Raw genomic sequence first — 23936 nt, forward strand, 5'->3', positions numbered from 1 at the left:
ACAGCAACCTTACAAAGCAGTTTAGGAAGTAAAGATGAATTCCTATGTCCCACTGGAATTAAGGGGAATTTATAGGCAGAAAGAAATTACCAAGTCTGAACTGAACAAGGACACAGGTCACCAAACAGGTCACCCCAACCGCGGGAAAATGTTAATGTTCCCTCTAATTTTTGACAGGCCGTGTGCGCAAAAAATTTCTTCTGTGCAAATTTTTGTGTGCGTGGGGTTTAGGATCTGTGTGTGCGCGCACACACATGCACAGCTTAGAGGGAACAGTGATCAGAGCATCTTTAATACCCACGAATAGCCAGGACCTCAGTGTTACATCTCATCTGAAACACAGCAGTGTCCCCAAGTGCTGGGGTCAGCATCGACTGCGTGGGGAGAGCGCCCTCTGCTGAGCCCTCACCCCACTTCCTGCAGCACAGTGCCCCATCACCGTGCTGGGATACTGGTTCAAAAATCCATCAGGTAATAAATGACTGAGAGCGAGTTACCAGCACTTCATGAACAGCGACAAACTGAGGGAAAGTGGGTAAATGACTTGCCCCAAGGGAGCAGCACAACTGAGTGTAGGACCCAGGAGTCCTGGCTCCCAGATCAGTGCCTCAACCATGAAACCACCTTTCCTTAGGGGGACAAGCACCCCCTACTGACTCACCAACAGCAGTATGCGCTGCCCCCTTGGTTCCCACCCAAGCCCTGACCTTGCTTCGCTACCTACCCCACACTAAAATGGACACGCCCCCACTGGCTGCCTGGTTTCCCAGTGCCCCGGGACAGTGAGACCCCAGACCAGGGGATTCTGGGAAGATCTGGGGCAGCACTGGGCTCCTGGCTGCTCTGACGGGCGCCCGAGCTCATTACTCACCGATGGAGTCGGGCACGTGCTTCCCCGAGGCGTTGAGGCAGAAGCTCAGGTTTATGCTGCCGAGGCGGGAGAGAGAGAAAGACATGCAATGAGCCTGGGGCAGGACAACACCTGGCAGAGCCTGCCAGGGCCCTGCCAGAAACAGCACAGGGGCAGAACTTACCCACCGAGGGGGCAATGGCTCGGGAGCCCTGCACAGACCTGGCAACCCATGTCAGTGCAGATGGTCAGTGGCAGAGCCAGGAGCAGGACGTAGGAGTGCTCACCCCAAGTCCCAGGCTCTGCCCTCCCCTTAGTTACCCACTCCTCTGGGAAGGTGGATGGAGAGAGACGCCTTCCTCATGGTGCAACAGGGAAACTGAGGCACAGAGCAGGGAACTGATCCGGCCAGAGTCACTGGCAGGGCTGGGAATGGGCACGGGGCCCCTGGTCTGCACTATGGCCACAAGTTGTGCTCCTACCAGACCTGGGCTGCCCCAAGGCTGGGCGACAGCTGGACCCAAGGAGGAGAGCCCTGGAGCCCTGAACCCAGATCCCAGGATCTTCAGTTACCCCAGAGCCAGTGACAGCTCCAGGGCTGCCGCCTCCCCACTTCCAAATAGCCCTTAGATTGCTGCCCCCCCAATTCCGGAGTTACGGACCTATCCCTATCTCGCACCCTGTCCTTGGTGCAGCTGTGAGCTGGTTACCAGCAACCCCTGGTTAATCGTTAACCCCGAAGGCAAGCAAACCACTGGAGGTGGGAGCAAGATCATAATCAGAGCGAGGGGATTCTTCAGGTCAAATCCTTCCCAGGGTGAAGGGTGCGGAGGGCTGCTACAGCACATAGGGGCATCAGGAGCAGCACCTGACTGGCCCCTTGAGGCATTCCTGCCGCCCTACCCCCTGTAATGCTGATCCTGCCAACCCTCCCCACCCCCACTGCCGATCCCCCTCCCCACCCTCTCCCCCCTTCTAATGCCGATACCCCCATCCGCCCCCACTCCAGGGCTGAAGCTGCCTCCCCCTAGCTGCCCCGCCCGCAGCCCCACGGTCCAGGCCGGACAGCCAGCGCCCCAGCTCCCTCCAGCTGGCTGCAAGTGCTTCACAATCGCTCATTCATGGAAGGGGAGGGCAGGCGGCCAGCAGCCCCTGTTGCTGAGCAACGGATAAATAGCTTGGGATAAACAAACCCCCAGCAGGCCCGGGGGACATTAACCCCCCACGCCTCCCTGGAGTGAGACCAACGAGCCGCAGGGGGCAATTCACACACGCCATATCCAGCTACGCGGGGTTACACCCAGGGGGATGTTGGGGGGGTCCCCCCCCCCAGAGCGGAGTTCATTGGCAGTGTTTCAGTGAGGCCAGCCCCAGCACTTGAGTTCATAACAAAAGCTAAAAGGAGACGCTATTTGCCCGACACCCGCTTAGCCCCGCTGACGGGGCTGGGGCCGTCTGCCTTGCCGGATCCTCGTGCACACTATGCACAGAGTGCGCTCCCCACCACCCCACACTGCAGTGCAGCCACCTCTGGGGTGGGACGCAACAGCTGTTTAACCACAGATGCGGCAGTGCAGGGCAAGAAGTGAAGGAGAACCCAACAGCCAGTCACCTCAGCCGAGACTCTCAGACAGGCAAGCTGCGTCAGAAGAAGTCGATGGAAGCAGCACCTGTCCGGAGGGAGGCCCTGAGCCCCGCCCGGTGCTCTCCACCCCCTGCCGGCCGGACACATCTCGAAGGGGGTGTGTTACCTACCAGGCCACGTGGGTGTTGGTGCCCTCCAGCATGCAGGATCGCTCTTCAGGGTTGAACATGGCAGGGAAGATGTTGAGGGAGGCGCTGGCGTAGACGATGGGGCGGCCTCTGTGTGGGGGGGGGGCAGGGGGCCAGGAATGACAGGGAAGATGGTCACATGCTATATTCACAGCCTGAAGGGACTAAGGCAGGGTTGGGACTGGGCTGACCCTGAAGGGGTGATGGGAAATGGGGCCAGACAGCTCGGACGCTGCCTCTTCTGCCTGCCGAGGGGCTTGCTCCCTGGCTGGTGTCAATCAGCCCCATGCTTCTCTAGGGCTGGGCCATTCACACCAGAGAGGATCTGACTCCAGATTGGTCCAGTTGGGCCAGGAATCCCCAGAGCAGCTGCTTCCCCTCCCCGCCATGCCCAAAGCGATGCCAGCCAGGAGCCGGGGATGCCCATGGCTCAAGCTGGCTCCCATGCCATCCCCCAGTGTTGCCGACACTCTAGGAAACGAGTTCCAAGCTGGCTGGAGAGGACCACCGCTTGGGTAACCTCCAGCCGGGGGCAGCCAGCATAGGGCAGGGGCAGACGGTCAGGTGGGCACAAGGACCCGGTGTGCAGAAACACTATGGTGGGCTGGGGCAGTGGTGCCTTTAGATTCCCACAGCCCATGGCTGAGGGCAGGCCTGGCATTGCTGACCCACACAGTGTGGGCTCCTGGAACCAGCCCCCAAATCCCCAGGAAAGAGCCCACAGAGAGGAACAGCACCTACCGGTACACCATGACCATGTCCACTCCGAATGCACCCACAATCAGGTCTGCAGGGCAAACACACACACACACAGATCAGCTGGATCCTGCGGCAGGACAGCATCCCTAGGAGCCAGAGCCCACAGAGAAGGGGAAGCAGCATACGGGCAGGGCTCCTTCAGTGCTGTGCGTCCCCTGTGCTGGGGAGCAAGCAGGGAGCTCATCGCCAGGGGGACGGTAGATGTGCACCAGAGGGGAGCTAGCAGGGAGCTCACTGCCAGGGGGACAGGGCAGGGTCTGTCCAGGGGGAGCGAGCAGGGAGCTTGCTGCCAGGGGGACGGGGCAGGGTCTGCGCCAGAGGGGAGCGAGCAGGGAGCTCGCTGCCAGGGGGGATGGGAGGAAGGTGGGCAGGCGAGTGGCAGGTTATCCCATGGCACTCAGCACCATTCCAACTGGCACTAAGCTATCCGCAGCACCTCAGCCTGGCCCAGAGTCCCACCCAGGCTGCGCTAGCCCAGCAGATGTCGAGTGTAGTCTCCCCCCTGGGGAGAGCCGGGCATCGCATCCCAGCAGGAGGCGCTAGAAGCAGCACTTGTCCCAGATGCACACTGCTAGAACTGGGGGAGAGGAGGGTGCAGGAGGCAAGAACGGGGAGCCCAGAGCCAACCAGGGATGGAGAGACGGACAGGCAGGCAAGGGAATGGAGCCTGCCAGGAACAGCGCCTCCTCTTGGAGACAGAGAGCAGTGCAGCCTCCAAACAGCCAGTTCAGGCACCGGGCACGATCTGTGCTCAGAGTCATGATGCTGGCTGCTTCTCCCGGGGACCAGGTGGCTGACACCCCACCCCCCATGGGGACTAAGAGGGCCAGGCAGTCACAGGGGGCAGAGCCAAGTCTCCCCTGCGCCAGCCCTCACCTGGGTAGCCGTTTCCGTCCAGGTCCTTGGCTCCGCGGAGGGCGAACCCAAAGAAGTCAGGCGAGCGGCCGGGCGGCCAGTGCCCCTTCAGGACCTGGGAAGGCTGGGTGTTCACCCCGCCTGCCTGTCCATTGTACACGTACACCACGCCCTGCTGCGCATCCCCGCCGAAGGGCACCCCAATGCCAATGTCTGGAGGGGAGACAAACACCAAGGTCAACAGAGGAGTGTGAGGCACCCTGAAAGAGCCGGACCCCGCTCCCATCCGTCGCCCCCAGCACAGGCAGCAGGGAAACGGGCCTAGGGGTTTACGGCTGGGAAAGACAGCCAGCCACCAGGAGCCAAGCTCATCCATGGAGCCGTCCCGTTCAATGCCAGGCAGCGAGGGCTGCAGGGACTGACCCTTCCCCTGGTTTCTATCTCACACTCCTGCCCTCTGAGGTGGGCGAGGGCCGCTGGGTCTCCACAGTTGGTAATTCCACCCAGCAGGGGGCTCCAGCACCGGGCCCCTGACATGCAGCAGGGAGTGGTCAAACTACACAGGCGCACACGCCTAGCTTAAATCCCGCGTCGGCTGCAGCCAGCAGGGGGCGACAATCACATGCGCGCATGTGCACTAACCATTATAGCCATCCTGATCCAGGTCTCCCAGTGGGACAACAGTGCTCCCAAAGCGGCCGAACTCCTGGTGCCCGGTCAGCACCATGGAGGCATTGGGCTCCATGCCGCGGGGCTGCTGCAGGTAGATGTAGACTCTGCCCACCTCCTGCACCCGCCCGTCCTCTGTCTTCTCCATGAACAGCGGGGCACTCACCAGCAGGTCATCCAGGCTTCGGGGTGGAGGGGAGAGAGAAAGAGAGAGCAGGGGCTTCGAATCTGGGTTCGTGCTAGAGCAGCCGACAGGCCCAGAGGGGCACTGAGGGCTGCCGAGCCGGTGGGTAACTCGTCCTTCCACCACATGTTCAGCAGGGGGCGACATTCACAGCACACTGTTGCTTGGTGGTGCTGCTCCAGCAGCCAGGTCATCCGCAGCCCTGTTCCTGGCCCTGGGCAGAGAGGAGCCTGGGGTGTGCGTGGGTGTTTGGAGAGTGAGCCCGCCTCACATTCACCCCACGACGGGGGCTCCTGCCCAAAAGGCTGAGCCTGGCTCCCGCTCTGGGCCTCGCAACCTGCTGGAGGGGTGGCCAGGCCAGACCCAAATGATGCTGCGACCCCACATGCCGGAGCAGGGAGCCAAGCCCAGCCCCATGGGAGAGGAGCCACCACTGTGGGGTGCACTCACTCTCCAACAATCCCTCCCCCACAGTGCCTCCTCTCCACTCCGGGCCCACAAGCCACCTGGAACCACCCCCGCCACAACTCACCACGTGTCAGGCGTGACAGGGCCCTGACTAGAACCCAGGAGTCCTGACACTCCACGAGACTCCTGCTCCAAACCACTGTACCCCACTCCCTCCCAGAGCTGAGACCAGAACCCTGGAGTCCTGATTTCCCAGTGCCCACGTGGGGCCCTGGGGCTTGCCACCGACATGCTGCAGAACCCGAACGGCCATTTGCTATAAAGCCTCTCGCCCTGACAGCTGGGAAGAAGGCTTTTTTTAAAAAAAAACATCTGTGTCGTGTTAACTCTGAAACCTAAGGACAGCCACTTCACGTGAGTTTTTAAAGCTCTTCCACAGCCAGTTAACACCTGCAGGAGAGGCCAGAGAGGGCAGCTGCATGGCAACAGCTGCACATGTGTCTCACGCCGGCATGTGTGGGTACAGCTGTGTTGTGGTGGGAGCTCAGACACTGTCTTTGCCATCCCAGCCCCTACTGGAGGTACCATGCAGTCGCCCTACCTGAACCTTGAGAAGGCAGCTGGATTGGGGCCACAGGCACCTGCCCGTGGCAGATGAAACACCTCCAGCCTTGGGAGCCAAGCCCCTTTATGGGGCTGGGGCATAGAGCAGGGTCACCTGGCCCCACAGGGTATGTCTACACAGCAATTAAACACTCATGGCGGGCCTGTGCCAGCTGGCTCAGGCTAAGGGGCTGTTTCATTGCGGGTTAGACCCTGGGGCTCGGGCTGGAGCCCGGGCTCTAGGGCCCTGTGCGGTGGGAGGGTCCCAGAGCTAGTGAAACAGCCCCTTAGCTGGAGACAACGGCAGGGGCGGGTATCTGACTGCAGTGCAGACACACCCAGTCATTGCCAGGGAGGCCCAGGGGTGAACCAAGGGTGCAGCCCAGTGGGGAGATGTCCCCTGTCACAACCCCTGTCACATGCGGTGCTAACCAGTCCCTGCTGGCAGCCTTGGCCTAGGCAGAAAAGGCCACACAGCTCTGGCTGAGCAACCCGCTCCCCCATGGGGCTGGGGAGAAGCCGACCCCCTGGCTCCAGCGCTGCCACCGGGCTCCATCCCCTTCACCTAGTGAGACCCAGGGGCTAGGATCCTCTGGGGTTCCTGTAGCCCTGTGAGTGTGTGCGCGCAGAGGGTGTGTGCATAGGTGTGCACGGGAGGGTGGGGGTGGGGGTGTGTGCATGCGCACGCCGGGGGATAAGTTGTGTGCGTGTGGGAGGGTTGCACGTGCAAGGGGATGAGTTGTGTGCGTGTGGGAGGGTGCGCATGAGCAGGGGGTGTGTGTTCGAATCAGATCTGGGCCTGCTGCAGGAGGCGCCAGGAGCCAAGGGCTGAGGTCAGCCACTTCCTCAGAGGGGAGAGGAGCTGCCACTCCCACCCCCACCCCCACCCCCCACTTCCGCCCTCCCTGGAGCCCGCTCCCGCCCACACACCCCCTGGGCCCTGCTCCCATCCACACACACCCCTGGCTCCTGCTCCCGCCCACACCCCTGGCTCCCCCATGCAGCCCCTGGCCCCTGCTCCCGCACCCCCCCCCCCGGCTCCGCTCCCACCCACACACCCCCTGGCCCCTGCTCCCATGCAGCCCCCCGGGCCCCGCCCCCTCCCACACACCCCTCCGGGCCCCGCTCCCACCTACCCCACCCCCACCCTCAACCCTGCTCCTGCTCCAAGCAACCAAGGCCATGGTGGGGGCGGGGTGAGGATGTCTCTCAGCAGGCCATATCTTGCAATGAAGCAAAAGGGTTTTGGGGGTGGAGGGGGTTCTCCAAGTGTGTGACCCAGCACTTGAGAGCGGGGGGAACTGGGGTCAGGGATGCTGCTCTGTCCCATCCCCTACGACAGGGGATGCTGCTGGGTCAGTGGGCTCCGAGCTCTGCCCCCCCAACCCCTGCACTACACAGGTCCCCATGTGCCTCCCCTCCCCCACACACTGCTATGCCTCCAATGCCAAACCCCCTGCCCCCACAACACAGCCCAGCCCTTTTCTGCTTGACCCAACTGCCCCCATTAATCCATCAACCCCCCAGTAATGGCACAGACACACCCCGGCTAGCAGGGCCCCCACTCACCCATCGCTGTTCACGTCAGCAGCAGCCACCGCGTAGCCAAAGTAGGCTGCCATCTAGGGCGGGAGAAAGGGAGCGCTGGGTTCATCAATTAGGCTGCAGATTCCCCATGGATTCTGCCCCCACCACTCCCCCGTCCTGCCACAAGTGAGGAAACCTCTCAGGGCGGGGCCCACATGAGAGGCTGAGGGCCAGGGGCTCCCTCCAGTTGGGCCAAGCCATGGGCTGGTCCTGGCTCTGCAGCAGGTGGGGTGAAGCAGGGGCTCCGGGCTGACTCCCCGTGGTGAGCAGGGGGCTGGTGCGTCCGATCCCTGGCCTGAGACAGGGATGCTGCCAGGATGACAAAGGGATTTTCAAAGCTCCCCTTTCTAGTTGCCGTCCCCTCCCCCCCCCCTTGTGTGCTGGCGCAGACACCCTGAGCCTGTGAGGAACCAACACCACACGGCACCAGCTCCCCATCTCATCCCCAGCTGCTAAGCGCCATGCGAAGGGACAGGGCCCAGCCGCTCTGGACAGTGGCACTGCCCTGGGCTCTGCCCCTTTGCAGCCAGGGATGCAGCCAAAGTCACGCCTCTACAGAGGCAGCTGCTGCTGCTGGGGCCATGGGGCCACCAGCCTGGGGAGAGCGCTCAAGAGACGATCTTTCTATTAACATGCCACCCACGCGCCAAAACAGCGACAGGCCCCTTGCGCGCTGGCTTGGGTGGTATGTCTGCTGTTTCTCGTGCCCTGGCACAAATGCTGGGAAGGGGGCTTTTTCCCATGCTGCAGGAGATAATTCACCCTCCTCCCCTCACAGACAGGGTTATTTCCAACAAGGGAAGCTCTTCTAGCCCCATGCACCCCCATGGTGCTACCCAGGGGCCCTCTGGGTCAGTAACACATGATCTGGGTAAGGGCCGTGCCCCTCCCCCTGGGAAGAGCTGGCAGCTCCCACCCAGCAAGGGGCCTAGCATGCATCGCCTGCCACCCATTGCCCATGGGGCTCGTTCGATCCCTCGGGGTGGCCTCATTCCAAAGCCCTGCTCAGACGACAGAAGAGCCCCTGCCATGCACATGGGCCTGGATCATGTGGCCAGCGCATCCTGCTCACCTGCTCTCCAGAGAAGTTATACAGGGACTTCATGTCTGATCCATTCAGGACAGTGACCTGGCAAGAGAAGACCCAGGTCACAGCTCAGTCGCCAAGTCCCCATCCCAAGCCCGCAGGGCAGAACCACTCTGACCGGGACTCACTCCCGTCCCAGCCCCCAGGTGGTTTCTATTCTCCTCCTCTGGATGGTTCTGGCCCCGGCAGCCCCTGCTCACTCCACTGCTCTGCTGACCCAGAGCGCAGGCCGGGGATCTCACCTGGTATTTGCAACTTTGTCAGGTAGAAAATCCAATTCCCACTTCTCTGGCGCCTCACCTCTGAGGGGCTCTACCGGTGATGCCCACAGCAGCTAAGCGCCCTCCCCACGTAAAAGATGGGAAACCACACCAGAGAGGAGTCATGAGCCCTCATCCCCACCCCCGCTCTAACCACTAGATCCCGCTCCTGCCAAAGCAGAGAGCAGAATCCTGGGGTCCTGAGTCTTAGCACCTCCCCGCCCCCACTCTAACCTGTAGACCCCACTGCCGCCAAAGGAGAGAGCAGAATCCAGGGGTCCTGAGTCCCAGCACCTCCTCGTCCCTGCCCTAACCTCTAGACCCCTCTCCTGCCAAAGCAGAGAGCAGAATCCAGGAGCCCTGAGTCCTAGCACCTCCCCGCCCCCACTCGAACCTCTAGATCCCACTCCCGCCAAAGGAGAGAGCAGAATCCAGGGGTCCTGAGTCCTAGCTCCTCCCTGCTCCCGCTCTAAACTCTAGCCCCACTCCTGCCAGATCAGAGAGCAGAACCAAGGGTGCTAAGTCCCATCTCTCTTCTAAAACCTCCCCTGTCATCTTTAAGCTGTGGGAGTTTGGGGAGGGGCCTTGGCACGACTCAGAAGTTCTTGGGCAGTCACCCTGCAGCCAGCCCCCGGGCAGCGGCTCTGATGATGCCGCATAGCAGGATTCCTGAGCAGGTCATAGGAAGGGCCTGGGATGTCGACAGAGCGGGCGATGGGGTCACATGCGTTGGGGGTGACCACAAAAGCCCTGGGTGGGCCGGGCCTTCTCCACCCTCTGTTTCCACCCTCCTTCCTCCGCGCCGTCTCCACCCTCTGTTTCCTCACCCCTCGGCCTTGGCTCAGGCTTTGGTCAGTCACAGTCTGTCTAGGCTGCACCCACTGCTGCCTTGCTAGCTGACCCCAGCTTGCAGGGATCAAGCTATGGGGCTGTTTAACTGTGGGGCAGACATCAGCGCTTGGGCTGGCACCCAGGCTCTACGACCCTGTGAGGTGGGACGGCTCAGCATCTACCCCACAATTAAAGAGCCCCTTAGTCTGAGTCAGCGGCCTGGCCGGCCGTGGGTGTTTAATCGCACTGTAGATGTGCCCTCAGCCCTGCCCGGGGAAGTGTGTTAGTTACTATGGAAACAACCAAATCAGCAGGATTGTGGGGCTTAGCAAGGTCCATTCTTGGGGGTAGGGGAGCTTGTACCGGAGCTGGCAGGCACGGCCCTACCCTGCCCTGCACAGCCATCCTGCAAACAACAGCTGATGACATGAGCACCGCGCCTCCCCACCCTGCTGACACCCCTGGGGTGCGAGATCCCTATGGGGGGGGCAAAGCCAAGCTGGTGAGAGCAAGAGTAGGAGAAAGGGGCCAAACCATCCACTTCTGGGGGGCGTAGCAGCACTGGGAGCAACAGCCCGAGCCAGCCTGGTGCAAGGGGCTCCCAGGGCAGATGGAAGGAGGGCCCAGTCTAGCAGAGATGTAGTTGGAAAAGGACAGACCCAGAGCATTTGGGTGCAGCCAGGTGGAGAGACAGGGGGGCTCCCTTGGCCCCCAAGGGAGGAACCCCCACCCTACTGCCCCAGCTCAGGATCTTACGTAGCCGTAGGTCAAGTTTCCCTTGGGAACGCCAGCCACAAAGTCTGCAAAGGAGCAAAGAGATACGGGTCCGTTAGCTTCAGGCGGGTCCCTGGGGGGTCACTGTGGGCAGCTCAGCCTGTGTGATGCTAGGGTGGGATGGACAACACAGACAAAGCCAGGCCAGCTCCCCAGGCAGATGTGACCCTGGGCTGTCCAATGCCACATCCCAGGGTAAAGCAGTTCACCCACAATTTGGGGGGTGGGGCGGGGGGAGAGAATCCTAGAGCCCAAACTCTGGGGGCTGAAGCCCTAGCCCACCCTTCACCCACTGATAGCTCACTCACTGTCTCAGTGCGGGAGGACTGGCAGATCGAACCAGAGCCCTGGACCCCAACCCACCAAACTCACCTATCCAGCTATTTCTCACGTAACACAGGGCGAGCATGTCACAGCAGCTGGCCCACCAGGGTAATGGCCTACCCAGTTGCTCTGAGGGCAGGGTGCTGGAGATGCTGGGTTCGAACCCGGCCTAGGGTGGCATGGTACGCTCATTTCTGCTATTTACGCTGGGCCCAGCCAGGCCGCACGGTGGGAGCCAGCTTGCCCTGTGCAGCTTCCTAGCCCGGCTGGCCAGACCCAGGAGCATCAGCTTGGCCTCCTCCATAGCAACTGCTTCCTCAGAGCACCTGGGCTCCAACCAGCACTTGTTCTGCCCCGGGACTGACCCTGCCACATCTATGGGGTGTTAGAAACGGGGCAGAACCTGTGGAGGGGGCCTCAGCAATTACTCTCCCTTTCCCACCGACTCCAGAGAGCCCAGCATGGCAGTACCTTCGGTAGAATCCCCGCTGAACTCACCGACAGCCACAGAATACCCTGCATGGGGAGAGGAGCAGAGGGGTTAGGCTCCAGCACCACTCAGCCCCTGGCCCTTCTGTCCCCATTGTTTTGGTTAGGCCCTATATCAACACTGGGCAGAAGGAGCTGGCTTCTCAGTGACAGGCTGGTGGATTAAAAGGGAACCACACAGAAACACTCCTCACCGGCTTTGCTCTGCCCCGGAGAGGGGTTAGTTCCTGGGACAGGGCACTGGGTGATGAGATCGGGGGCTCCATGACTTTGGCAAGCCTCAGTCCCTCTCCATGCCTCACTCACCCACCTGTGCCAAGCCGTAGGCTGAGACTGCGCTAGAGGAGCTCCCCGGAGCTGTTCCCTTAGTTACTGTCTGTAACGTGCCAGGGATAAGCAGGGTCTATGGCTGGAGTGCGGGGCCTGGGAGGCAGGGACTGGTATCTAGTGGTTGAATCGGGGCGGGGCTGGGAGTCAGGACTCCTGGGTTCTATTGCCAGTTCTGGGTCGGGAGTAGGATCTAGTGGTTGGAGCTGTGGGAGGTGCTGGGAAGCAGGACTCCTGGGTTCTATTCCTGACTTTGTTGCATGTCCTTGAGAGTAGTACAGCTTCCATTTCCCCAGCTATAAACAGGAGCACCCCCTGCCCCCCTCCCCCGAGGAGCACCCCCTGCCCCATCTCCCACAGCCCACGGCAGGTGTTGCCTTGCACCCCTCGCAGGGGAGCACTCGGCGAGCAAGACCGGCTTTGGGAACTTCTCTCCGTTTGGCACTGGGGAGCAGCACTCGAGTCTCAGCCCCCAAAGCTGGCAGCACGGCCAGGTGAAGTGCCTATGCCCAGGCCTGGGGAGCAGGGACTGCCCTGGGCAAGGCCCAGTTCCCCCTGTCTTCCCCGGCCGAGACTGCCCATGAACCTGCAGTGAGGAGCCTCGGTCTGTTGGGAGCTGGGCCAAGACCCCCACCTCGCTTCCCACAGGCACCTAGATGGGGTAACCAGCCAAAGACTGGGGGACCTCTACATTCAGCTATCCCCTCCCACACCCAGAGGGTACCTTCCCCCACCAGCTGGGGCACTCACCCAGATAGCTGTCGTCATAGATGGGGGCGGCCTGGCGTGTCTGCAGCTGCCCCTGGGTGCCCAGGATTAAATACTCGGGGTAATAGGCCTCCTTGATCTGCTCCTGCGTGGCTGAGATCACCTGGCCTGGGGGGAGATGCGGCGGGCAGCTGAGAGTCCAGCGGGGAGGAACAGGGGGAGGAGTGGTACCCCAGGGAGGTGTCGAACAGGGAGAAGATGGGGAGGCCAGTAGCAGAGGGTGGGGGAGGGGAAAGACTGTGTGGGAGGCCAGTAGCAGGGGGAGGGGAAAGACGGTGGGGGAGGCCAGTAGCAGGGGGAGGGGGCACTCACCTTGCCAGAAATAGCTTCCAGGGCCTCCCAGAAGCACTCGCCCCGTCTGCAGAGCAAAGAGCCCGGTCAGAGCCACAAGGTGAGATCCTGCCTGGGAGTCGGGGGGAGGGAAGAGACTATCCCCAGCGGTGTCACTGGGTTCACCCCTCCCCCACCAAACCCCTACTGCTCCCCCCTTGGCCACAAGGGAGGTAGCTGACTGAGCAGGTTCAGTGTCCCCCCCACCCTGGAGCTGGGGAGGGAGGGATCTCACAGGGGGGTAGCAGAGTGGGGCAGGGCTGGTCTCTGCAGGCCCAGCTGCAACAGGCAGAGGGGGGCTCCGTGCTGCCCCCTAAGGGGTCAGGGAGACACAGGAAGGGCTGCTGCTCTCTGTGTCCCCTCGGGCATGAATGACACCGCCGGAGACCTGCCCTAGCACCCGGGGGGGGGGGGGGGAGGAGAGGGGTGAGAGCAGGCAGAGACCCACCCAGCTGGCCCAACAGGGCAATGACCTGCTTGTGGGGCATGGGGGATGTGACTGGGGTGGGCCGGAGGTATTGGGGGGCTCCTCACAAGGCCCCACTCCCAGCATCCAGCAGCTCCCAACATGCAAGGGGTTGCACATAAGAACATGCTCCCTCTAGGGGGGCGCCCACAGAGAGGATAAGGGACCTGCAACTGCTACCAGCTAGGGGAGTGCTCCCGTAGGAGGTGCCTGTTTGTGGGTCTGGGCTTGAGATGCAGCTCTGTGGGGCAGGAGGTACCAGAGCCTGCAGCCCGGGACCTAGACCCTAGCCCCACTCAGGGGGGTCTGACTGCGGGAGGCCCCGCTGAGGAACTCAGCAATCCCCCATACACATGCTGGGGGCAGCAGGCAGGGGGCGCTGTGCTGCTACTAGAGCTCAGGGGCACAGCTGCATGGCATCAGGGCCTCTCACCTTGGTGAACTCAGCGCTAAAGCCACCCTGGCAGTAACCCTGCCCTTCCGCCGAGTCCAGATCTGAAGAGAGAAACACCCGTGAGGGGCGAAAGGTGGGATGGGGGGCAGGAGGCTCTGACCCTGGACACCAGCACCCTGGGGTGGGATTCTGGGCTCCCAGCCCCCTGCTCCAGCCACTAGGCTCTTCTCCCTGCTTTCCCAGGTAACGCTGTCCCCACCCGCTCTGACGCCATCCCCTGGGAACGTGTGCCCAGCCCAGCGCTGGGGCTGTGAGGGAGGCCTGGGATGGAAAGATTTCCTGATTACCCCTTAAAGCAGGGATTATCTGCTGCTGGGGGAGCCAAGGAGTTTGGGGGTCTCCTGCCCACTGCCCCCCAGCCCAGCCCCAGGAGGGAGCACTAAGGGACTTTCCCCCCCTTCCCTGAGCCGGTACCTGAGCGGCAGGGTGAATACTCCACGAACTTCGTGAAGTTGCTGACAGACAGGTAGCAGGTGCCAACAGGGTCTCGGCCAGATTCATCCTTGAGGGTGCGCCAGCTGTACAGGGGGGCGCAGGCCTGGGCAGGGATAGAGCAGCTGGGTGAGCAGCAGTTGAGGACAGGGGAGACCGAGCGACTGAGGAGGCCCCGGTACCTGATGGCATCCACCCACCCACTAGCTACCCCAGCACAGTGTGGGGCCAGGCGGGAACCCCCTGCCCCATAGCCAGGCAGCGAATCAGCCCCAGCCCGCCACATGGCAGGCCCTACCAGCCGGGGTCCCCCGGTGCCGTTCTCACCAGGATGGAGCTGCCGTGGGACCGCACTGTCGCTCCGAACCATTGCAGGGATTTGAACTCCACCTGCGTCAGCCCATCGGTGCCATTCCCGCTGAAGTCGTGTTGGCGGGACCCTGCGGGGAGAAGCGTGGTCACTGCCGGGCTCCATGACTGGCACCAGCTGCCACCCCCGCGGGGGGCCTAGGATACATGGCTGAGCTGCCAGCTCGGCCCTGCAGGGGGCAGCGCTGACCCAACACGCCAGCCAGCTCACCAGCACAAACCCTGTGTGGGACAGCACGGCCCTGAGGCCCTGTCACCACGGAGGGAGCCGCTGGCATGGGGGAGCCCCCTTGCAAACGCCACAGGGGAGGGGGCAGCGTGCTCCGAGCTGTCTTGAAAGAAGGCATTTGGCCATAGTGTCCCAGGAAGGGACAGTATCTCCTCTCCCACCCAGCCCTTGCCAGCCCCAGGCGGGTCCCACCTGCCACCCACAGCCCCCCCCCCCCCCCACTTCCTCCTGAGTGGGTCCAACATGCTGGGGCCTTCACTCAGCTTTGCTTTACAGGAAAACACAAGCAGAGGTGAATTCTTGGAAGAGCAAGAACCCCCCCATCTCCCACTACATGTACCCTCCTCTACCTGCACTGCACCCCTGCCCCCACCCACAGCCCACACTGCAATCCCCACCCCCGCACTGCACCCCTGCCCCCACCCACAGCCCACACTGCAACCCCCACACTTAAACCCTGCCACCTATAGCCCACACTCCTTGCCCTGCTCCCCTGCCCCCACCTATAGCTCACACTGCAACCCCCTGCACTGCACCTTTGCCCCCACCCACAGCAACACCCTGCCCCCTCCCCTGCACCCCTACCCCCACCCACTGCCCCCCACAACTTGTGCTGCAACTCACTCTGCCCCCTCAGACCCACACTGCCCCCCGCCTCCTATACTGTAACCCCCAGGACCCCTCCCCCACATCTGCCCTGTTGTTCCCCCTCTCATAGTCCTCCTCCCCTGCAGCGCACCCCCTGCCTTCGCCCACTGCCTCCCGCATTGCCACACTGCTTTGGGGGATTTTCCCACCCCACATGCCTCCTGCATCCCCGCTTTTTTCCCCTGGGCTCTGCCCCATCTTGGCTCTAGGGGGTGGATGAGCCCAGAGCCACCTGTGGTTCATCATTAACCACTTATCTCAGGGTGAGGGATCACAGCCCCAGAGCAAGAGGCCATGTGGCTCCAGCTGCTGGCAGGGTGCCGTGAGGGGGAGTGGAGCCAGGAGATCCTCTGGAGACGGATCCGCCAGCGGGGCCGGGAGCCAGACGGGCCACGTCTGGCTGGAGCGAGAGCAACGTTTGGTGCGAGCCGCGCGGGGCGACAGCTCCCGTTGGGCTGCGTCCTGCTCTCCGGCCGTAACGCGATCGGCCCGACCAACGAGCCAAGGAAAATCCCCTGGCTGCGAGCCAGCCAGAGCCCCATCCAAGCCGGCCCCTCCAGGGCACCAGCAGGGATGCCGGGGAAACCCCGCTCCAGGTCACCCCAGCCAGGCGCCAGCTCTGCAATCCAGCCGCAAAGCCCTTGCTTCCCTTTGCAAAGCTGGGTAAATATTTGTCCTTGGCCAGAGTGAGAGACAGCCAGAGCCAGAGCCCTGTCCACGTGGGTGGGAACAGGGGGTCCCCTCCCCCCTGCACAGCCTATAGCCTGGGATCCCAGCTCCCCCGATGGCCCTGACTGGGGGGGGAGCTCCCCTCCTGACCCCCAGCCCATGGCTCTGTCCCCCGGCCTTGCACTGATCACTGCCGAGGGACCCTGGGGGAGGGACAGCGGGATGGATGTGCGCACCACCATGGCAAGACCAGGACTTTGCACCCCACCTGTCCCCACGCAAAGCAATGCCAGGGCCGGAGCTGGGATGACCCCGTTAAAACAAGGAGGACGCTGGGAACAGGCTGGCTGCCATGGAAACGCAGTCGCCTCTGGAGTGGGGCGCATGGGAAGTTTAACGGGGCTCGGTGACAGCAGATGGTTGTTTGGGACAGGAAGTGGCGAGGAAACACAAAATGGGGGGACACGGGGGGGGAGCACAGGAACCATCCAAGCTGGGAGGGGCCAGCACTCCCCCAGCACAGCCCCATCCTGGCAGTGCTGGGGGGCTGGGCTGGCCAGAGGAGCCACCTGCTGTGGCTGAGACTACAGCTAATCTGGGCTCTCCCCTACCAGGAGCACTGACTGCTAGGCTGCTCAGCCTCCCCTGGCTAGGGGTTGGGATAGCCTGGGGCTGATGCCCTCCCCAGACCTGCCCCCCACCCCAACCTGGTCCCTACCCTGAGCTCCACCTGTAGCAGGTTCTCAGGAGGCTGGGAGCTTGGCCGGGAGGGCAACGCTCCCTCCAGGGCAGGGAGGGGGACTAGGGCAATGCTCCATGGGCGCAGGGCTGTTCCCTCCCCGGGGGGTGGGGTGCTCTGGGTGGAGGCAGGCGCAGTGCATTCTGGGAGCCAGAGACCCCAGAGGGAAACATTCTTGTATAGCTACAGCAGCAGAAACATCCACTTTGGGGCCTAGCGGGGGCGGGCACAGCAGGGAACAGCCAGACTGGAAGCGCTGGCTGTGGGGGGAGCTCCTGGCTCCTCCAGCAGGGGGCACTGTGGGGGGAGCTCCCAGCCACTCCAGCCCAGCCTCTCCAGCAGGGGGTGCTGTGAGACTGGATGGGAAAGTGTGGCAGACGACATTGGGATGGGGGCCGGGTGCCATGGCCCCAGGGTGGGGCTGCACTGCCATGTCCCTGGGCCCAGCCAGTAGAGGGGGCGGGGAGACGGTAGCAGGTTCCCCCCAGCTCAGGTTTCTCCAAGGCAGAAAGTCTCTGACAGGCCCGTGAGGGTTACGGGGGCTCAGTCCCGGGTCAACTCCGGCCGCAGTAGCAGCTTGCAGGCCGGCTCCTGGCCCCACACGGAGTTGACCGAGAGCAAGAACCACCCCTCAGCTCCCGTCGCGCAGGCAGGCCAGGCCAGGGCACCCAGCACAACGGGTCCTGATCCTCCTCAGCACCGCTGCTGGGCTGGGTAACAACAGAAACCGCCTGGCTGGAGAGGGAGGAGATGGGCCCGGGCTGGGGAGTCTCATGTGGCAGCTGCCGAACCCAGAGAGGGCTGACCTAGGGGACAGGGCACCTTCTGCAGGAGTCAGAAGGGCACAAACCCCAAGGGGGAGGGGAATTCTCCATGCCCCAGCCCCATGTGATTCCCCCGACCCTTCCTAGGGCCTCAGGGTGTCACCCCTACATAGCTCATCTCATGGACAATAGAGAATCTCAATCCTGACCCACAGCCCACACAATCCCAGCCCTGGGCTCCAGCCCCCAGCTCTGCCAGTGCCCCTCAATCCCGACCCGCAGCCCCCTGCTATCCCAGCCCTGGGCTCCACCCCCAGCTCTGCCAGTGCCCCTCAGTCCCGACCCACAGCCCCCTGCTAGCTCAGCCCTGGGCTCCCCCACAGCCAGCTCTGCCAGTGCCCCTCAATCCCGACCCGCAGCCCCCTGCTCGCCCAGCCCTGGGCTCCACCCCCAGGTCTGTCAGTGCCCCTCAATCCCGACCCACAGCCCCCTGCTAGCCCAGCCCTGGGCTCCCCCACAGCCAGCTCTGCCAGTGCCCCTCAATCCCGACCCGCAGCCCCCTGCTCGCCCAGCCCTGGGCTCCACCCCCAGCTCTGCCAGTGCCCCTCAATCCCGACCCACAGCCCCCTGCTAGCCCAGCCCTGGGCTCCCCCACAGCCAGCTCTGCCAGTGCCCCTCAATCCCGACCCACAGCCCCCTGCTCGCCCAGCCCTGGGCTCCCCCACAGCCAGCTCTGCTGATGTCCATCAGTTCTGTTTGACAGGAAGCTGCCCAAGGGGAGGAGCACAGCTGACACCCGCCCCCGCGCCCCCTCCCCGGGTGCTGGATTGAACCCACTGACCCCTCCCCCCCACAAGGCAGTTATGCCCTTTACCTGTCTGGTCAAATTCAATCGGGGTGCAGCTGCTGTTGCCCCGGTGCCAGGGACAGTAGTAGACGGCCCCGCCCTGTGTGACGTTGAGCTGGCTTGTGTTGGCCTTGGGAGCTCCAACGAGGATGCTGATACTGCTGGGAAAGAGAGGAGGAAAGGACCGTGAGTCAGAGACAGCAGCTGGGCTGGGCCCCTCTCCCCCGGCCACCCCAGGGTCCCTTCCCAGTTCCCAGGCTCCCTGCAGACAGGCCATGAGCCACTGCTCCAGCACCCCCCGCATGCTCCATGGGCATGGCTGGTACAAGGGACTGTGGGAGCTGTCTGCAGAGCGCTGGTGATTGCTCTGCAGGTGAGGTCGCTGTCTGCAGGCCTGAGACCCCCTGCCCCCGGTATCCCCACTGTGAACCCCCTGGAGTCACTGCAGGAATTAGCTTAACCAAGCTGAGAGCACAGGAGCTGGGGGATGCCCCATCTCTTCCCCTGCTCCCCCAAGGCCTGAGGCTGCCTCGCTGAGCACCGGCTATAGACTCACTGCAGGGTCAATGTGCCATCCAGGAGGCTTGCCCCTCCCCTGGGACGCCATCCGCACACCCATCTTCCCCCCAGGAGACCGATACCGCCCTGCCCCGCCAGCCCTAGTGTATCAGCTCCAAGGCGGCCCTTCCGCACAGCTATGGTGCCAGCTCCCTGGCCCCAGCACTGGGGGGGCATCAGAGCTGCAGTGACCGAGCATCGCTGTGGGGGCTGGTCCTTGGGACACTCCCATGGGAAAGTGACGGGGTTCGTTCATTAAGGAAAAGCCAGCAGGAAAGAAACGACCAGCCACGGTCTCGGGCAAACACTGGCTGCCTGTTCCCAATAAGGCCAGGAGGGGACAGGGCCAAAGAGCAGGAGGACCAGAGCTGTTTAAAAAGGGACTTGCTCTTAAGAGAGGGGAGAGAACAGTTGGAGTGGGGGTGGGACGAGACACCAGACCAGCACAGGTACCCGCTGGGGTTGGGGAAGCGGGTCCACTGGGGGACGGCAGCATCGACAGGGGCCAGGACTCCTGCTTTGAAACAGGGCTGAACCACTGCAATGACCAGGTGGCTGGAGGGGGAGGGGGGAAGGGCTCTTGTGAGAAGACGCAGGGATTTCCCAGGCCTGACCTCTCCTTCAACAGGGGGCAAATATACAGCACAGCATCCCCTAGCCACTGTGCTGGGACCAGCACTGACTGCAAGGGGAGAGCGCCCCCTGTTGGACACCCCAGCCTGCTTCCTGCAGCACAGCGCCCCCTAGCCACTGCGCTGGGGCCAGCACTGACTGTGAGGGGTGCATCACTTATAGAGTGCCCCAGCCTACTCCCTGCAGCAGAGCTCCCCCTAGTGCCATACTGAGGCCTCAAACCCACTCCTCATGCCCCCCAAACCTGCTCCTCATGCCCCCCAAACCTGCTCCTCATGCCCCCCCTTTCCCCAGCTCTATTGCCCTCTGCACACACCCTCCCCATGGGGCCCCTGTGCTCAGCTGCAGGGTCTGTAGCAGACCCTTGTCAGCGCCTGGGACAATGGGCCCTTGTTGTGGGCATCCAGGTGTGCACAGAGCAGCTGCGTGGCTGCGATTCACCGACCAGGGCCCAGCCAGGCCTGGGATAGAGCTGAAACCAACCCCAGCCCGCAGGCCGCTGTGAGGGAGAGGGGCAGGTCACTACCCCCAGAACTGGCCCCAACCACTGCCTTCGTTGGGACAGCGACTGGCTGCCGGTCCCCACCACTTAGGCCCCCAGGCTGCAGCTGGGACCAAGGTGCCAGAATCCCTGCCCCAGAAACCCCAAAAGAGCCTGGTTCCCTGGATTCCCAGCCCAAGGCCCTCACATTCAACAGGAGACTTCCGTCCCCCAGTGCGGCCACTATTCCCGACCCGCAGGGACATGCCAGGCCTTTCCCACCTCACTTCCACATCTGGATCAGGCACCTCCGGCTCCTGGGGATGGGTCTTTGCACCAATGCCATGTGCTCAGCTCCTCCCCACCCAAACACTCTCTGCAAGGCCACCTCTAAGCCAAGTGCTCCCCAAACTACACTGGCTGGGCAGCACTGCCCGCAGGTACAGGGGTGACCTCGCTCCCCATGGCTGGACCCTCTATCTTCTGTAGGTGGTGGCATGAGAGGGCTGTGGGGCCAGTATCCTCCCCACTCAGGCCCAGGTTATCCCCCAGTCCCATCAGTCTGAAGGGCCAGCTCAGGCCCTGCCCAGCACAGTGCAGAACCATCCTCAGTGACACACTGTACCTCAAAGCAGCACCCTGGACCTCCATATTCCCCATGGTGATATGACTGTGATGTGTCTGGTACAAAGTCTGCCTTGGGAGGTATCGTTTACAAAGTCTAGATCCATTTAGCATTAATAGCCTGTTGGACCCAGAAAAGGAAAATGGGGAAGGAATAGTGGGAGCACATGACTGTCTCCTCACTGGTCATATGGGAGAGGATGGCCAGGACGGAGGGGCTGATTCAGCATCTGTGCACGCAGCCTTTAACTCAGGTCCAGAGAGGGAACTGTGTAACTGACTTTACGGAGGGGAGCAGTCACACAGCTAACTTCTTGGGGACAGAGAAGGGGGTGACGGAGGGTACCCCAATCCATGCCCCAGTCTTCCTGGACCCCAGTCCTGACATGCGTGTGGAAAGTAACTGTGTCTCTTTAAGTCAAGATGCAGCTCCCATGCCTGTAACAGCCAAGAAGTTGAGTCCAGGAAGCTTCCAGGCAGTGGTTGTCTGTGAGCATGCAAAGGACCCGGCTGGCTGACGGGCGGGGGAGGGGGGGTGTTTCCTCTGGGCTCGTAAGACACAAAAAGCAGGCTGAGGGAGAGCTGCTGCGTAAAGGTGCATCTGACCAAAGAGTACAAACTTGTAACCCAGAAAGCACAGATCACAACCCTGTAAGGAAAAGGGGCAAGGAAGGTCTCAGGGCTGGGAGTGAGGAACACAGGGTAAGGCCAAGAGTGGAGATGGATTTCTTGCATAGGTACAGTCCTGGGGTTGGGAGACAACTCTGCAAAGGGCCAGCCAATATGCAGAATGCCTTACATCCTCACCTCACTAGACCCTGCAGTACCAAATCCCCAAAGGTACAATTGGCTTGAGAACCCATAGCGAAGGGAACACTGAAGGAAAAGAAAAACCAGTAACTGAACACATGTTAAGGTTCAGGAAGGAGCTGGAAGACACAAGAGGTATGGAACAAACCAGCCAGTTTAAACAGATGGGGTGGTATGACAAAGATATTTGCAAACACCCAACTGCGTACCCCCACTGCCTGCGATGAGGTGATGTACCTCAGTTTCCCCTTCCATACAGCAGACCAGGTTTATTATGGTTTCTCTGCTGTGACAAGCTTCAAGCCTGCTTGCAGGTATTAGCTGAGAAGCAGCATTACCATATGGCCTCTTAACACAGGGTGAGTTCTTATTTACCACTCCTAGCATGTGCAAGAGCTTTCCCCCAAAATCATGCATATTGCACCCTTTTCCTAGGGTTTGACATCAGGGTTAACACGAACAACACATTTTTTATCATGAGGTTTAACAGTAGCACCGAAGATACTTGTAAACATCCTGTTCCTGTGGTTTAGTCTCAAGAGATGCCTGGATCTGCTCAAAGGCATCGGCTAGACACCATCTCATCCCCAGTTTTCACATTGTGGTCCCACAGACATCTTTACATACGCTTAGGAAACGCGCCTGAGCAACCAGGTCAAACATTTGTTCAAAACTTTAAACACCTTTCCCCCTCACCATTTCCCATCAGATCTTTCATCCTAGGAAGTTCTGAGGTTTTGCTATGGGTGTGTTACTGAAATAAGTTGAGAGGTTGGGAACACCCACAGCCGGCCTTTCAGTGGCAACAAAGGAGCACCTAGTGAGACAGATTTACACCAGCACCAGCCAGACGTGTCAGTGGCCCGATAAGGGGAAACCACTCTCCCAATTGCCAGCCCAGAGACTCCTCAGAGAGGGCACATGCCCAGTGAGGGCTAACCCACGCCACAGCAAGGATCTTCCTAGCAGCGGGAGGAAAGTTTAAAAGAGGGACAGTGACATCATCACTTGGACTCTCTCCTCCCCCATCTCAGCATCTGGAAGACAAAGACTTTGAACTGAGGAGACTGGTCCCCAGCTGGGAAGGGAATCCAGCCTGTGTACTGAGAACTGTCAGCTGCTGTAACATCTCTTAGGGTGAGAGACTGCTTCGTTCAGATCTTGCTTAGTCTATTAAAGTTAGAATTTAGACCAGGGGTGGGGAACCTTTTTTCTATTGGGAGCCACTGACTCACATAAAAAATCGGTTACAGGCCACACACAGCCCTGCGGGGGGGAGGGGGGAGGCTCGGGGCTTCTCCTAGGCTCTGGGGTGGGACCAGAAATGAGGGGTTCAGGGTGCAGCAGGGGGCTCCGGGCTGGAGCCGAGGGGTTTGGAGTGCAGGAGCAGGCTCAGGGCTGGGGCAGGGGGTTGGGGCGGGGATGCAGGCTCTGGGAGGGGGCTCAGGACTTGGGCAGGGGTTGGGTTGCAGGTTCCGGTCAGGCGCCACTTACCTCAGGTGGCTCCTCGTCGGTGCCAGGGCTAAGTCAAGCTCCCCCTGTGCCTTGGCCCCCTGCTGCTCTTGGAAGCAGCCCATGATGTGACCATGTGGCTCTGTACTGTGTGCGCGGACAACGCCCGCAGGCACTGCCCCGCTACGGTTCCCGGCCAGTGGAAGCTGCAGGGGCAGCGCCTGCAGGCGGTGGTAGGCGCATGCGAACTCTGAACTTTCTTGATCACCCCTGCGCTTAGCAGCTGCAGGGGCAGCCAACCGACCAGCCTGGCACCTCGCTTCCCCCACAGCAGGGCAAGCTGCTGCTCGCGGCTACAGTCCCATGCGGGACACCGAGGCTCAGAGCTTCCAGCCCATGGCGCAGATACTTGCCGTGGGCCGAATGAAATTAAGCGGGGGGCTGGATCTGGCTCGTGGGCCGGAGGTTCCCCACCCCTGATTTAGACTGTGTTTCTACTTTTATTTCTTAAAAAGAAAAGGAGTACTTGTGGCACCTGAGAGACTAACAAATTAAAATTCATGAAGTTGATAGATTTCCACTCCATACAGCTAAATTCAGTGCCTTGCATAATAACAGGTTTCAGAGTAACAGCCGTGTTAGTCTGTATTCGCAAAAAGAAAAAGGAGTACTTGTGGCACCTTAGAGACTAACCAATTATTTATTTCTTAGGTAACCAACTTTGATCTCAATGCCTGCTACTTATAGTCACTTCAAGCCTGTCTCTCTGTAGTTAATAAACCTGTTTTATATTTTACCTAAAACAGTGTAGTTTTGATTGACGTGCTTGTGGAATCTCAGCTCAGGTTAACAAGGGCTGCTGCACACCCACTACCCTTTGTCA

General features: G+C 61.4%; 1 protein-coding gene across 2 annotated transcripts in view; it reads right to left on the reverse strand.

Annotated features, from left to right (window-relative positions):
- ITGA5 (integrin subunit alpha 5) overlaps positions 1-23936 on the reverse strand; it is a 49842-nt gene that overhangs the window by 16097 nt on the left and 9809 nt on the right. The window contains exons 2-16 of one of the 2 annotated variants that reach the window (XM_074935002.1): positions 18523-18653; positions 14558-14670; positions 14213-14336; positions 13778-13839; positions 12861-12906; positions 12531-12656; positions 11436-11480; positions 10623-10666; positions 8761-8817; positions 7671-7723; positions 4880-5088; positions 4259-4450; positions 3365-3410; positions 2606-2713; positions 872-927 (exon numbers count right to left, since the gene is read on the reverse strand). In XM_074935002.1, the coding sequence (XP_074791103.1) occupies positions 872-927; positions 2606-2713; positions 3365-3410; positions 4259-4450; positions 4880-5088; positions 7671-7723; positions 8761-8817; positions 10623-10666; positions 11436-11480; positions 12531-12656; positions 12861-12906; positions 13778-13839; positions 14213-14336; positions 14558-14670; positions 18523-18653 (1412 nt within the window). Of the gene's footprint in view, positions 1-871; positions 928-2605; positions 2714-3364; positions 3411-4258; positions 4451-4879; positions 5089-7670; positions 7724-8760; positions 8818-10622; positions 10667-11435; positions 11481-12530; positions 12657-12860; positions 12907-13777; positions 13840-14212; positions 14337-14557; positions 14671-18522; positions 18657-23936 lie in introns of both variants that reach the window. The other variant, XM_074935001.1, reaches the window with a different exon arrangement.

This window comes from Natator depressus, chromosome 20 (genome assembly GCF_965152275.1).
Source record: "Natator depressus isolate rNatDep1 chromosome 20, rNatDep2.hap1, whole genome shotgun sequence".
Classification (NCBI taxonomy): Eukaryota; Metazoa; Chordata; order Testudines; family Cheloniidae; genus Natator; species Natator depressus.